Source organism: Zalophus californianus, chromosome 7, assembly GCF_009762305.2.
Source record: "Zalophus californianus isolate mZalCal1 chromosome 7, mZalCal1.pri.v2, whole genome shotgun sequence".
In the NCBI taxonomy this organism is placed as follows: domain Eukaryota; kingdom Metazoa; phylum Chordata; class Mammalia; order Carnivora; family Otariidae; genus Zalophus; species Zalophus californianus.
Genome location: NC_045601.1, coordinates 97331155 through 97347236, shown reverse-complemented (window position 1 = coordinate 97347236; position 16082 = coordinate 97331155). Strand labels below are relative to the sequence as shown.

Genomic DNA, 16082 nt, shown 5'->3' with positions numbered 1-16082 from the left:
TTTACTGAGGAGAGCTAATATACTATTTTCTGAAAGGAAATGGGGTTGAGAAGAATGATTACGGCAAAATGCTTAACCAGGAAAAGTGTCACAACTTTTTATTGAATTCTTGTTTGGGATGTTTTTGTAAACTTATCAGTCATTTTGTGACATTTTACAGTGTAAGAAGATTTTGGTGTTTGTGAAACATCACTCTGAAATTGCCCCAAAGTAGATTTCTCTCTCTCTTTCTTTCTCATCAAGCTGACATTGGGTACAAGTTTATGAGTCTTGAATGACTAGTCTATTAGCTAAAACTCTTTTGGTTGCAAGTTACAGAAGTTGTAAATTTTAAAAAGCAGGAAATCCTGTGTAAAAGGAAAGGAAAATCTCAGGGGGCCTCGGGACAAGAAATTCAGCGGGGCCCCAAGGAATGTTTTAGAATTCCATTCTGGAAAGCCCCCGAGTGTCTCTCCTCCGTAGGCTCCCCATGCACTTCGCTCTCTTTCTTGATCTCATCTGATCTGCTTTTTATGGCAGATTGAGGCTTTCCCATAGCCTGTAAATTGACATGTTATAATTTCAATCTTCCCAAGTAATTGCAGAGCGGTCTGAATTACTATTCCACATTCTTGGAAGAGAAAATCTGGTTCTACCTCCCTACCCTCTTAGGTCAGAAGGCCATCCCCGGTTTCATCAGACATAGTTTGAACATGGCTTCTGGGGCCTACCTCTGTGGATGTTGGGACATGGGGGTTGGTTTACAGAAAAATAAATTCTTAAAGGCTTGGTGGATTGTGCCAAATTCATCTCTCCTACCATGCCCAGAATGAGAAAGCTGCCTGCCATTAACGACACTCTCCATAAATATTTGTCAAATGGAATATTTATTAACTGAATGCACCGGTGAGGATATAGGAACACATTTGGCTAGATAAATGAGGAAGGTTTTTGCATTTTGAACATCTTGATGGTAGATCTTTATGAGTTAATTGCTGTAAGTTAACTTTAAAGTTATATTAGTGAAAATCATTTGATTTCTAGGCTGCTTTTATGTATTGGTAAAATAATTTTAAAATTTAAAAAATTATAAATTCTTGTGAGAACATTTGAATGACTTAACAGTACACATATTCACTCATTTTAATGGTGTTTATTTCTTTATTTTTAAAAAATTTATTTAATGTTCATGAAGACTAAGCCTGGAGTAATTCGCCCAGTACCTGTAAAATCCAAAATATTACTGAGAAAAGAGGAGGAAGTCTATGAGCCCAACCCTTTCAGTAAATACCTGGAAGATAATAGTGACTTCTTTTCTGAACAGGTGAGCATAAATAAGAGAAAATCTTTGATACTTTGATAAATAACTATATAAAATATGGAGATGCCTCTATGAATATAGTATGTACAAGAAAATGTTTATTTGATTGGAGTGTCCTTAGTAAGAAGAAAAGGTCCAGTTTTTGCATAATAAAAAGAAATTTGTATATTCCCAGGATGATATTTTGTTTGAAGTATTTCAAATTAAAAAAAAATTTTTTTTTCTACCTTATGCTGGTAATGTTTTGGGAACCAAGACACTACTCTCCATAAAGAAAGATATCATTCAGTCAGTCATTGGTTGTATGGGTCATACAGGTGTTGATTTTTATTTCTAAATTCCTGCTTTACTTTGAAGAGATGAAATATTTTAGATTTGATATATTAGCACATTTAGCAAAATATCTATCGTATGGCTGCATAGTAACATCGTAGAGATGATACGAACCCCTAGATTGAGCAGGAAAAGGGTATAGGGGCTTAAGATATTTAAGGCTTGGTTGGTCATTTGTTTTATATGTAAAAAAGGTATACTATCTTCCCCTTATGTATCCTATATGTTGGAGGGAGTATAATGGGAAGTTGTTGATGGTGCTTTATAAGCTATGTGGGAAACATGAAAATACACATTTATGGAATATAAAAGTTCATAAATTATTTCAGAGAGAAACTTTGCTTTGCCCTATTAAGATGCAGCAAATAGGTATGGGTTATATATTTTATATCTCAAATACTATTACATGGATAAACAATGTAAGCAATCCAGAAACCTTTCTGAATGCAACCAAGGCAGGTAAAATCACCACCCTTGGTGATCTATAATAAAATACACTTATGAAGGAATATAAGGTGATATACTCCTTGTAAATTTTACTTTGAAAACAACTAAGACTATTCTTGAAACAGTAAATTACACTTACATTTGTGAATCATAAGGAATATCTTATCTGCCACATATTAGCTCTATAACATCTTTATTTTCATCATTTATAAAATGAGGTGTTCAGATCAGGTACTTTTTAAGGATCCTTCCAATTCAAAAATCTGTGTTCCTTAAAATCTAAGATTAACCCTGATTAGGTCAGAAGTCACTGTGTAGCCTTGAAGATGTTTATCATAAATACTTTCTCATGATTTGTTATAGTTTTTATCTATAAAATGGAGATGATATGATTTTGATAAGTTAAAAAATTTTAGAAGGCACTATCATTGAATATGATAATTAGAGGCAATTATTTTCATTTTATAGGATAAAATATCCTCAATTTAAATTAAATAGAGAAATCGTATTCATTTATAGGACTGTCTTCACTAATTCCACATGCAATAGAAATGAAAATTCCTCTTCAGAAAGCATATTTTCATCATCAACAAAAAGCACTTTTTAAATTTCTACTGCTTGTGTGACACAAATATTTTAGAGGCTTACTATGACATTTTAGACTGTATGGGATCATTATAAAAATAATTATAAAAATAATGTAGTCAAATGACAAAAATGCCAACAGCTAAAATAGACTTCACATACTATCTATGTAACTTACGTTCTTCAAAATATGATCTAATACTGTAAAATAATGACTTTGTTCTTTTATATTAATATAATTTCAAATGTATGTATTTTACCTTAAATAAAATTCATTGTAGAATATGAAGGTAGATTTATCACAATTAACTGTCCTCGGAAATGATAAATTCCATTTTCAAGTTTAGGAAATTCTTGTCATTAAAAGGAGCTGCCATTTCTTTTCCCTGCTTTTCCTGACTAACAGCAAGTTTAAAGCTCTATTTATGTTCAACATAAACCTATGAATTTCCAGATAATTTGTGGAAAATTTGAACTCTTTTGCAAATATGGAGGTGCCATAGACACAATTGTACTTATATTGTTTTTTCAATCAATTTATTCTTGTTTATATCTCACCTTTTATGTGGAACATGGGAAGTAAAAGGAGTCTGCAGACTGTCAGAATTGAAAGAAGTAGAGCATACTACTTAAAAGTGAATTCCAAACGTTCCCTGGTCTTCCTCATTAACCTTGCATGAGAGGGACAATATAATAGAAACTTGGGGTCACTGCTCACGGGACAACTACATGTACTATTAACTAGTCTCTTTATGTTGAGTTCTAACTACCATCTCAGGGTGTCCAGAATCTGCCAGGGAGAAAGACATCAAAGACACCTCGCCAGGGTAGTTGCTTAGATCTATTTAAAATATAAATTGAGTAATAACAGTTTATAATCTCAGTGTTGCTACTTCATCAGAACTTGAATAGAAGAGAGCGTACTCAAGTTCACCAGTCACTATTGTAGTCTCCTTTGCTGCTGCCACAGAATAAATTGAATGGTTCCAAACTCAGCTGATCTCACCCACCCATGTAATGGAAAATTCTTTAGCCAGATATTTGGGCCAAATTGAAGCAGCTCACATTCACTAATCTGCCTTGTATTGGGGACAGTTCCACATGACAGGAGATGTTGGATGGGATTGTTAAGTCAATACATTTCCCCTAACAGTTTCACTGCCATAAAATATGATTTCAAAACTCTCTGTTACAAAATGTCAGACACTGAAGATGTTGAGAACAGACGGAAATGTATTTACTGTAGCTTAAGATACAAGCAGGCAGCCTTGTGAACTGATAATGAACTGAAAATTTGCCTGGAGACAGTCTCTGAGTACTAAAGCAAAGTTTGAAACTAAATGCATAATCAGGTAATTGAGACTTATTAATCAACAGCTTTTACATCAAAATGGCATAGGCCAGGAAGCATCCATCTATATTAGATGGATTTTGTAACAGAGACTCTTCAGAATGAAGCTTATGCTTTTTTGAAATTACCTTTAAATCCATTATTGTATCAATTTGTGGTCCTGTTGACTTATTGCAAAATATCCTCACACTCCACATTTGGATTTAAAAGTATGGTGATATACTTTGAAGCATCCCCTATTGATGATGAAGATCAGAGTTGGAAAGTAATTAACAGAATTGATTGGACAAATGGGCATTCAGAAGACACTGAGGCTTAGAAAATCAATTCACTGATGAGAATGAAGATACTTAAAAGAGCCCACTGATTTTTAGTTTGTCTGACTACTTGTGAGTTGGCAAAATACATTGATTGTTTTCTGGTCAGTTAGTATATCTAATTAGATAAAGGTGATTTCTTCACTCAAGATCCTCAGTTTAATCAAAAAAGCAATTGCTAACCTCAGTTATATAAAATGTTACATAAAACATTCTCTCTCTTTATAAATTAGTAATTGAACCCATAATATTAAATATGTCATTTTCTTCTGAAAGCCTTAGAGAAATGTATAAAAAGAAAGGATTTGGACAGAATTTAAGAGGAAATATTGTTATTTCATCTGATTTTCCTGGAAAAAATTTTTTTTAGTGTGAAATAACACTTCCTAGCACGTATGCCTCTTGAATTTATTTTCCTTCTAAATTTGCTTCAGTAGGCAAAGGAACATGTTTTGTGTGACAATGACCATTTAGTGAATTTCCTCCACACCACAGAGAACATAAAATGATAACTATGGGGAATTTTCTTTTTTTGTAGTATTTTCAGTTTTTCTTTTCCTCTGATTTTTCTGAGATATCTGACTTCCCTGCCAAACTTTCTGTTTGACATTCAACTCTGATGATTACATGGGTGACTTTCAGATTTCTATCTAATTATTCATCAAGTTAGATTTCTACTGCAACGCTCATCTTCACTTCCTTGTGTCATGCACATGTTCCTATTCTAGAGCAAGTACTCACCTTTGTCAAAGGTGAAGCTGACAATACTGCCTTTTATTCTGAATGACTTCTGGCTTTGCCATAAATTGCTACTTTTTCAACAGTTGTTTCTCAATCAAGTCGGTTCATTCTCTTTTGTCATAAAATTATCTTTTATCATTGCTAAACTTTTGTTAAGAAATATTTTTCAGCTTAAAATGTTTAACCTTTTTAGGTCTAGAAGGGAGTAAGTGGTTTTCCTGAATTGTTTTAAGGGGAGAGAACTGAAATGCCTTGTGTTACATTTCTTATGTTTTGCCAGGTTATTTTTGTTTATTTGCGTAAAGAAATCTTTGTGAGTTTTTTTTTCTTTTTTCCTTTGGTCTTCCTCCCTACTTTCCCCCTTCCTTTCTTATTTCCTTCCCTCCCTCCCTCCCTCCTTTCCTCCCTCTAAATGTAATAGACAATTGATCATAAACAGGTACTATACCACATGTAATAGTTGATCATCAACATAATAAACTGTTTTTTTCTTTTTTCCTTTTTTGAAATTGTCCTGTAGAGACAATATTTGCTTTTTCTCTAGAATATAATCAAATAAGATCACCTTTCAAACTTAAGATTTCATCTCTCCCTCTCTTTTTATTTTTTATTTTTTGGCTTAAGCTTTCCCTTGACCTTGTATAATTATTGAGGTTGAAAGATTGGAACTGGAACTACAGTACAGGGTTTTAATTTTCTGTGGCAGTTGTCTTCAAGCTATGGGAAACTTAGTTTCTTGTCCCCTTTTCCTTGCCTTACATAGGGTTGAAGTATTTAAGAGATTCTTGCTTGCTTTAAAACAAGCAAACAAACATACGAAGAAGACCCATTGCCACTTGGATCGTAATAGATAGAATTATTCTAATAATTCTAATAATTAGTTAAGCAACTGAATTCTAATAATTAGCCAAGCTCTGAAGCATTAGTTGCTTAACAAATATTGGTAGATATGCGGTATCTTCCTGTACCCTAATCTATGGGGAAACAATGACAATCTGAACGTTTTATGCAAATGTGTTCTTCAATGTTTTGTTAGCTCATGATGTCCCTATCTATCTCTATTTAAGAGGAATGGCACTGCCATATTTAGAAGCTCTCATGTAAATATGCTCCAGTTTTAAGATACGGTCTTGTTAAAATTAAATACTGTATATTAGTTTCTTCTGAGAAGTATTAAACAATAGACTGTCAAAAGAGAGAAGGTAGCTGTGTAAAAATATTTTAAGTAATACCCAGAGTAACTGTTATTTAGCGATTAGAAAGTTTTATTTGTTGGCAAGGAAAAATATACATTCTTATGTTTTACTTCACAGAAGTCTCTATCCCAAACTTTTCCTTTGAACTCTGAGTCAAGGTCAGCCTGTACATAGAACTGTAGATGGTACCAATCACTTGCCTCTGGCATGGTTTGTCTTATGGCGTGTAAGACAGTTCTGGTAAAACTAGCGCTCCTCTCCCAGGACACCGACTACAATACTCTCCTTCCTCCCTCCTTAAACAGTTTCAATTCTACAACTACCTTAAAATGACTTATGGTTATTAATAATGTTTAAAAAACCAAAAACTGTGGGCCCCAAATGGTATCATTTAGAGTTCTCAAACCTGTGCTTAATACATAATTGATTTGCAGTTTCTACCTCCCCTGGAAAGGCAGTCTTTCCTTGTCAGTCAAGAGTTTTTCTATCTGTGCCAATGAATGCCTCCTGGGTCTTCTCCACTCACCAAAGAGGAGGTAATAATCTGCATGATAAGACACCTGGCTTTCGGAAAGCCACCTCCCTTGGAATAATCCCTTTGTTTTGCTAATAATGTTCTTGCCCCACCCTTCTACAAAACCTTCCATTTTGTCTTAACTCCCCAGAGTGCTCTTCTACATGCTGATGGGGTGCTGTCCCGTTCATGAATCGTTTAACAAAGCCGACTAAATCTTTAAAATTTACTTGATTGAATTTTGTTATTTAGCAATAAAGATCCTTAGGAAATGCAATCAGAGTGAGAGGCTTGTGATTTTTCTCTTCTCTACCGAATAATTTTCTTTGACCCATGAGAAGGGGAATCGAGGTAGAATGCATAGAGGAAGACACAGTGAAAGTTGGATGTACTATTTGAATATAAATGCTGATTGGTGTGTTTCAAACAGTACTCTCTAAGCATTGGGGAGATTGTTACTTATTTTGTTTTTTTTTTTTTAATATTTTATTTATTTATTTGACAGAGAGAGACAGCGAGAAAGGGAACACAAGCAGGGGGAGTGGGAGAGGGAGAAGCAGGCTTCCCGCGGAGCAGGGAGCCCGATGTGGGGCTCGATGCAGGGGGCTCAAAATGGGGTTCGATCCAAGGGCGCTGGGATCATAACCTGAGCTGAAGGCAGACGCTGAAGGACTGAGCCACCCAGGTGCCCCGATTGTTACTTAAAGTGTGGGTGAGATTAGACAGACTTTGTTGGCAAATGTAAAGGTCACAGCAAGATAAAGCTGAAGATGAGTTATGTGGAGAGAGTTGGAAACCTCTTTTCTGTGATCTAAGATTTAAAAAAAGGTAATTTAGGCAAAGAAAACAACAAATCCACATGATAGGAGCAACCAAAAGAATGCATAGGAGAGAATGAAGCAGAGAGATAAAGCTGGTAAATAAACTGGTTTTTGAATTCCATTAAAGAGCCAAAGACAGCCTGAGAAGCCCAGCACATGGAAAACTCAACTCAAGCTGGCGAAGCAGGTCATTACAGTAAATATATGGGAAAAATAAAATGTATGGAATACATTGTACACAAGTGCACAAATGTAGTTCTCTTTATTTCGAAGGCTGCATGGAATGGAAGATCTGTAAATTTGTAAATTCAAAATTGGTGATTCCTTAGGAGAGCTGGCAGGTTTTTAGACTTTTTCAAACTAATGTTCTAATCTCCAAATACAGACATCCTAAGAGAAATTTAATCTCTTGCAACCAGACCATCCAAATATCCCAATTTGTCTTATGGACCTTTAGGTGTTTAGTTTTTTTCTTTCTTTCTTTTTTTTTTTTTTACCTTTGCTTTTCCTTGAAAATAGAAAATTGCATTTGGCATGGAAATACACAACTCACCAGGGACTGGATTGTCACTTTATCTGGTAGAGTTGAGAGGCTTAACATATTTTACCTGTTCAAATAAAGCAAGCTTGTATGATATTTATGCCATTGGGTAAGTTCAGAAAAATAGGGTTTTTTTTTTTTTTTTTTTCAATCTTTGGCTAAGCCATTTCCAGGAAATGTTAGGCTCTCCTGAATTGCATTTGGTGGAAGGACTGGCCTTTTGCAGGATATTGTAAGGTCAGGCTAGCTCACCTCCCAATTTTAGAACCCTTATCCAGGCAGGATCTGATAAACTCATTCATTCTGAGGTATAATTGAACCACAGGAAAACTAGAGTGGCTTGGTTTTGCGGAAAGAGCCCTCAAGTCTGGATCATAGTCACGAAAGTGTGATTAACCAGCTCTACCCTGTGCGTTTGTGAATCGTGAACCTCATCCATGAAGTGAGAGAATCGGGCTAGTCCAGTGGTTCTCAACTGGGGTGAAGTTGGCGCAAACATTACTGGTTGTCATAACTGGGGATGCCACCGGCTTCTAGTGGGAGAGGCCAGGAATGCTACTCAACATCCTACAATGTACAGGACAGTCTCACACAATGCAGAATTATCCAGCCTGAAATGTCAGTAGTGCTGGAGTTGAGAGGTCCTGGACTAGACCATTTCTTGGCTCGCTTCCAGCTCCAAGAACACTATGACTAATGAAGCTCAATGCAACCCCTGCCAAGACATTTTAGTTCAACCGACAGTGACGAGGTATCTTCTTTTTGTGCCTTAACTAAGAACTTTTCCCTATTTGATTTGTACAAAGGAGGTAAATAAGCCCCGATTTATGGGATTTCCCACATACCGTGTAGCCTCTAGCCATACCCTTGTTTGTTAAAGGGCATGCATTTTCATTGGCACTAGGTAATTCAGCAAAGTTATGGCTTCCCCATCTTCCTATACATTTTGCCCTCATTCTTGTATTTCCCCAATTGTTAGGTTTCAGGAGAATCAACTAAAAAATAATTTTTTTTAAAGAGAAATTTTTGAACATTAGGCAGTCTGTACGAAAAATGCATGCTGTTGGATGAAGTCATTCCTGATCCTGGGCCTTATTACATTTCTGCAAAATGAGGGCATTGTACAAAATACTTCTGATGGTGCCCTCTTACCCTGAAATTCTGTGTTTATGTTTTTAAATACTATTGGAATATAATAATAAATGTTATTAAATATTTAAATATTATTGGATGATATTCCTCATCCTTAGATGATTCAAAAAAAGGAAGAAAAGGAGCAAGTGTGGCTCAGGTCATAATGTTTGGAGAGATGGAAAGTCTTATAATCTACTGTGTAGGTCAAAATCATAACAAATAGTCCCAATTCCCTGGCATGTGGTCCCTGCAGTTCTGTGGTTTCCTGATGTTCAGGATGGATGGTGTTGCTGCTTCCCTCCATGCTCACTCCTTTCTCTCTACTCCCAGCATTCAATCCTTTAACGTTTGTGCCAGGCTCTGGAACATATATGGGTGACTCTACTGGAAATCGAGCAAACAGTATTCCTGCCCTCATAAAGCTTAGGTTCTAGTGGATTCTACATATTTTGGACCTTGGTCTCTTTCTGTTAATCTTCACCTTCTCTGTAAACTTCTGTAGTTCCACATGTGAAACTGTCCACTACACACTCAGGCTACACACACAATGACCCAGTTCTCTGGTCCTCTGATCCTTTAAGGGACTTACTGTGACTGCTGGTTACTGGAGTCTTTGATTCTTCTGCTTCCTGCAAAGGAGAGAAACCTTATGATAGAATGCAATAGAAGGAACATAGATTCTGTGTGAACCTAGGAACTCTGAACTTCAATTTCACCCTAGAAAAAAAATGGGGCTACCCATCCCATTTCTAATAGTACCCATATTCGTGATTACACAAAACAGTCACTGCAAAAGGGCTTTGGACGCTTGAAATGGAACACACATTTGAAATGTTTATTGTTATCATTTCCTTTAAAATCACAATAATTTTGGAAGAAAAGGCTTGACCCCTTGCTAAAGGGTCACCACATATGTTCTCCTCCCCACTGTTATGAGAAATCACAGAAGTCTCTTTTCTATGTTGCTTTTTGATTTCTTCAATACAATTTGCTCCCCCCTACCAAATACATATCTGGTGGCAACCTAAGACAAGAATTAAACTATGTGTATAGAAAAACAAAACAGCATTTTAACCCTCTAGTGCCCACTGTGATTGATTATGACATATTTTCTCTTTCTTCTCCCTTGAGCACGTTGCCATCACAGTATCTTCCCAGTGGCATCGGCTCTGTGAGGTTTGCTGTTAGACAACCACAAACACTAAGCTGTAACTATTCCAAAGCCTATCTTGCAAATTGTATTTGAATCATTTAAAAGCCTTTTGGGGTGAAGGGGATTTGAAAAAGCTAAGCATATGCTATCTCTTTTCATACTTCACATGTTTGCATTTTTTGGTTCGAAGAAGGATTTGAAATAGGTAAGTGTGGCTTTAAGTATGTCTGTTTTTTAAAATGCATATGGATTCTCCAGAATTAGCGCTGATAAACAAGAAGTTATGCCATATGTTCAAAATTAAGAGACCTACTTTATCTTGGCTTGATCTTGGTGGAATGTAGATGATTACCATCTCTTCTTGGTAATTTGGGGTTTCTGTGAAGGTATCTGTAAAATGATATGCCTTTGGCTGGAGGAGTCACTGGGTATGAAATACCTTGTAACTGTTCTTGACTTCATGAACAGGGCGTTGTTTTCAACCTGAACCTGTAGCACAAATGCTATCATTCTGATTTTAAATTGTTACAGACTTCATGAACAAGGCTTTGTTTTCAACTTGAAACTGTAGCACAAATGCTATCATTCTGATTTTAGATTGTTGTAAGCTCCAGGCAGGAAAGGAAGCTGCAAATCAGTGCTGCGTTTGAAAGTAAGTGTTGTTCTACCAAAGAGGTGGAAGAAGGGAGCATGGGGTTAAAGGCTCCAGTGATTTCACCTGGTGATGCTCTGAGTTTCCAGAGGCACAAATCTCTACGTGGTGTTGAAGTGGGGACAGCAGGAGGGAAGAGAAAGTGGATTTTCACCCTTTATTTCTAAACCACGGGAAAGGGGGTAACTTTAAAATGCCAGGATGGAATAAAAGAATCTTAGATGTGCAGGCTTTAATGAAAAGAGCCCATAGTGCCTTAAAATGCCCTTTGGTGTTGCAGTGAAAACAGCCTTTGAAGTTAAATAGTTCGACTTGATGGCTGAGCAGAAAGTAGGCTTTTTGTCTGGTGGAGAATGCAGCCGATATGGCTATAGCATTAATTTTCTGATGTCTCTGTCAATCCTTAATTCTGCAGTGTCTCCAGCTCTCTTAATAAACAGAGCTAAAATAATTTATTCAGTGCATATTGGCTGCCAAATTTTCTCTGATGAACAAAGGTATTATTTGCTTCATAAATTCTTGTGCTCTTTAAGTTTTTCAGGATATGATATTATAATCAACTAAAATAATTCCGTTTTAAAAATCAAGCTCCTAAGTGAAGCTTATTTTATTTTGAAAAATTTGTCCTAAGTATTTTTATATTAAAAAAGACAATTCTCAAGTAAGTGAAAAGCAGTTTAAAGCATTTTATTTAGAAACAACTGTGGTAACATATCTCACTGATAGAAACATGTATGAGACAATTTTATGATCCCTGTCCTTCCCTCAAAAACTAGAACATTAGAAGATTCATCTATTGGATGCGGAAGCAGGGTATGTTCATTTGATGATGTTCATTTCCAGGAATCATTTACAATGTGATCTCCAAAGCAGTATCTGCCTACCTCAAGATAATTCACTGGGGTGGTGGTGGGGTGCAGGTCAGGCATGATAAAGATTTTATTAATGTGGTTTTTTTTTTTTTAATCTAAAGTAGGGTTCACACACTATTACCTGTGGGCCAGATCTGGTCCACTGCCTGTTCCTATAAATAATATTTTATTGGCACTCAACCATACCTATTCATTAGGTATCATCTGAGGCTGTTTTCATGCTACCATGGTAATTGCGACAGAACATCTGGTTTGTAAAACCTACTATATATCCTAAGGGGACCCTCACAGGAAAAGTTGGCCACCTCCTGACTTAAAATGATAAGAAATATTTTAAGCTTGGCTGACTTATATGGATTTACATCGGTGTCCTTGTAAGTCTGAGTGCTAGACAGTCACAACTCATATATATTTTAAGTGAGATTTCCTGGGAACGTGTCAGCTCTCCAGTTTGGTGCAGTGAACAGAGAGCCCTCAGCTGGCTATTCCTTAAGCCTTTTATCCTTGATCAAAGTTCATGTGCCTAGTCTGACATATAATTTATCCCATTAACTATTTTTAATTAAAATAATCCACATAAAATGAACAAGTGATTTTTGTTTTAAAAAAATCTCCTGCAAAATAATCTGGATTGACTATACCACTCCTAATATAGGAATAAATAACAAGAAATGGCAGTGATGATGTCATACCTATATCTAGTAAAAGTTTGTTAACAGCCATCGTGTTAATTCATTATTCATATTAATATACCTAGCCCTATATTTATAGTTTTGCCTTGAGTTTTAACTAATATTTGTATTATGGCATCATAAGATATTTACAAAGTAGGCATCCAGGACCTGGTGATGCTGGGCAACTTCCGTAAGGTTTAAAGACATGAGGTACTCACTATTATAATGTTTAACAGTTTGCTGAAGTCAATGATCAATGTCTTTTTTGAGGAATATTCATAAAGGAAAAATTAAAAACCCAATTTAATTAGAAACATATATGTTCTTACTGCGGCAGAAAGCATTGTAAAGTAATACATAGAAAATAATAGAATGGGGGCGCCTGGGTGGCTCAGTCATTAAGCGTCTGCTGTCGGCTCAGGTCGTGATCCCAGGGTCCTGGGATGGAGCCCCGCATCGGGCTCCCTGCGCAGCGGGAAGCCTGCTTCTCCCTCTCACACTCCCCCTGCTCGTGTTCCCTCTCTCACTGTGTCTCTCTCTGCCAAATAAACAGATAAAATCTTTAAAAAATTAAAAAAAAATAATAGAATGATGACTGAATTTCATTCCTTTGTATCAAGTACCGTTACAAAGTGCATTAAAAACATCTCTGAATATTTAAAACGGGAAGTGGTGAGCAAATTTTTTTTTAAAGATTTTTTTTTTATTTACTTGACAGAGAGAGACACAGCAAGAAAGGGAACACAAGCAGGGGGAGTGGGAGAGGGAGGAGCAGGCTCCCCGTGGAGCAGGGAGCCCGATGCGGGGCTCGATCCCAGGACCTTAGGATCATGACCTGAGCCGAAGGCGGACGCTTAATGACTGAGCCACCCAGGCACCCCGGAAGTAGTGAGCAAATTATACTATACTGCAGTTTTATTATGCAGTTAGATCAAAATACAGATTTAAAGTAGTCTCAGTGTATGGAATTTGTGTTCTACACATGAAATATACAAGTGAAATTTTGGGGACTTAAAAGCGAAATAAGTCAGAGAAAATGTATTCTTTAAGTCACTTCTTTATAATAAAATTACAGTTCTATGAGAAAATTGTAAAGGTATAATCAGCAGTAGGATATATAAAATAATTGTGGGTGTGAGGTTGAAGTTACATTAGTATCCATAGATAAACTCTGATGACAAGATGTAGATGCGCGTGCACACACACTGTCTATAGAGAGGGCCTGTTATATAGATTACATTTATATATCGTCAAGATTCCTATATATAGTAATAGAAACATAAAGAAAGATGTGTGTGTGTGTATCTTTATAATAATGAGAAAGAGAAGAACCAAGAATATCTTTTGAATCATTTGGAGGTTCTCAGGTTATCTTCTGACAAAGTATTTTAAAAAGTGACAAACTTCCAGATGCATTATGACTATTTGGCTTTCCTTGCCACCTGTATATTGAGAATTGTGCTTTTCAACAGATTTTTTATTAAAGAGGAAATTCAAAATAAAATTTCTACCTGGAAGAAAAAAAAAGTAATGGAACTATTGTCTATTAGAACTTAGGAAATACAGTCAAAATAGTCCCTGGAAGGAAACTCATTACTCTAAATATGGTTAATGGATAAATATGAGAATAGAAACAAATGAATTAAATATTTGACTTGGAAAATTTAAGAACAACAAAATATCCTGTGCATAAGGAAAGCAAGGGAAATGAATTTGTAAGAATTGACAAAAGAAAACTGGAAAAATTAAATGTAAGGGCAAAACAAAATTGTCAACATGCAAAGGTCAAAAATTTTCTCCTAATACTCCATTTCCCCCCACCCCCCAGGAAACCCCTTTAGGGACCGGTAAATATGAGAGGGAACCAAGTAAGACATGGCATAGTGGAAATAGGAGATCAAACATAAAAGACAGGCAAAGAAAATTTCCAAGGTGATGGTAAAGAGAATCCTAGCCTAACAACTTAGACGAAGCATAGAAGACAACTAGCACAGATCAGAACAGGTGCTTCAGGTGACATATATGTTAAGGCTGTCACCACCAAGAATTCTTTCACCTTTGTACCATGTTATCAACCAAAGTGATCCTGGCCAGAATTCTTAGCTCTCTATGGCCTGTCCAAGTGCTGATACGATTCTGCTCTCCCCTCCTTGCCTAGCTGCCTGGAATAGCCATCTGATCCTAGAGTAGCGTCCAGGCTTGATCAGCTCCTGAGATACGGAGTTTGGCTACAGAGAGTGTAGAAATATGAAACATTTTCTGTCTGATTGGTTAGGCCTTAGCCCTGCCGGATTCCCCCATCCGGGGAACCCTCTGTTGCCCCTGGATCACTGCATTCTTGGCTTCTGACATACTCACAATGGGTTCTTGAACCCTCCCAGAAAAGCTGAAGCCAGAACATTAACCAGGGACTGTTCTGCTCACCTATTCCTCTCATCTTTTCCTAAGCACTGTCAACTGTCAATTGCAATGCTGCCTTTTTCTCACACGGCTAGTCTTTGTGTTTGCTACTCGGTTTTCAGATTAACCACTTTCCACACTGATTAAGAAATGTAATGAGTTGTTGATAAAATAATGAAATCATTGAGAAATAAAACAAAATTAGAATATATTTCAATCTAAAAGCTATCTTTAACGGGCGAATACTAAAAGTGTTCCCTTCAAGGTGCACACTAATGTGACCATTATTTAATGTTAGTGGTAGGGACCAATGGAATTAGACAAAAGAAAGGAATTAAAAGTATGAAAACTGGCAAAGAGGAGGTAAATTTATCATACCACTAAGTATTTGATATTTTCGGTGATATACCTGGAGCTTCCAGGAGAGTTAACTGGATGACTGTTACATCTGTGTGATAACTCAGTAATGTGTCTTGGTAGGAAATCCAAAGCTTTCCTGTACTGACATAGAAATATGCCAAAGCTGTTGTTAAGTGGGGGGTGGGGGGGGGGAACACAAACAAATAAGATGCCGAATGTTGCAAATAGGATGTTATCTTTTTTTTATAATAATGTGTGCTTGTCGTGTGTATGTGTAAAATTATTTGTATTTGTTTGATATGTAAACTAAACGCAGCACAAACAAGAAACTAATTAGTTACCATTTCAAAGTACAGAGGCTTATAATCTCTCATTTCTACAAACTTAAAAGATCTAGAATTATAATTTTCTAACCTGCTCAAATTTTCTGAGTTTTTTTAAAGTAAGTTTTGAATCTAATGCTTAAAAAAAAAAAAAGAAAAGAAAAACAACTACTGATATAGCGAACACATTCAACGTACACTTTAGAAAGCCAATCAGTGGTTGTAAAATACGTGGTATTGGCAAAATGAATTAAATTTACATTAAAAATATTAAGTGTCAGTTTTAAAGTTGAATTTACTTGCTTGCTAAATATAATTTTGAGGAATGTGTATTATTTTGTGCTAAATTTCCATTTCACACAAAACCA

General features: G+C 36.1%; 1 protein-coding gene across 10 annotated transcripts in view; it reads left to right on the top strand.

The window, feature by feature from the left end:
- LOC113927670 (muscular LMNA interacting protein) overlaps positions 1 to 16082 on the top strand; it is a 239815-nt gene that overhangs the window by 191157 nt on the left and 32576 nt on the right. For 9 of the 10 annotated variants that reach the window (XR_003521705.2, XM_027603681.2, XM_027603686.2 and 6 more), the window contains one exon: positions 1175 to 1303. The exons of the other annotated variant lie outside the window; for it this stretch is intronic. Coding sequence is in view for 8 of the 9 variants with exons in the window: in XM_027603681.2 (XP_027459482.1) it covers positions 1175 to 1303 (129 nt within the window). In the remaining variant the exon portion in view is untranslated. The remainder of the gene's footprint in view (positions 1 to 1174; positions 1304 to 16082) is intronic. 10 annotated transcript variants of the gene reach the window in all.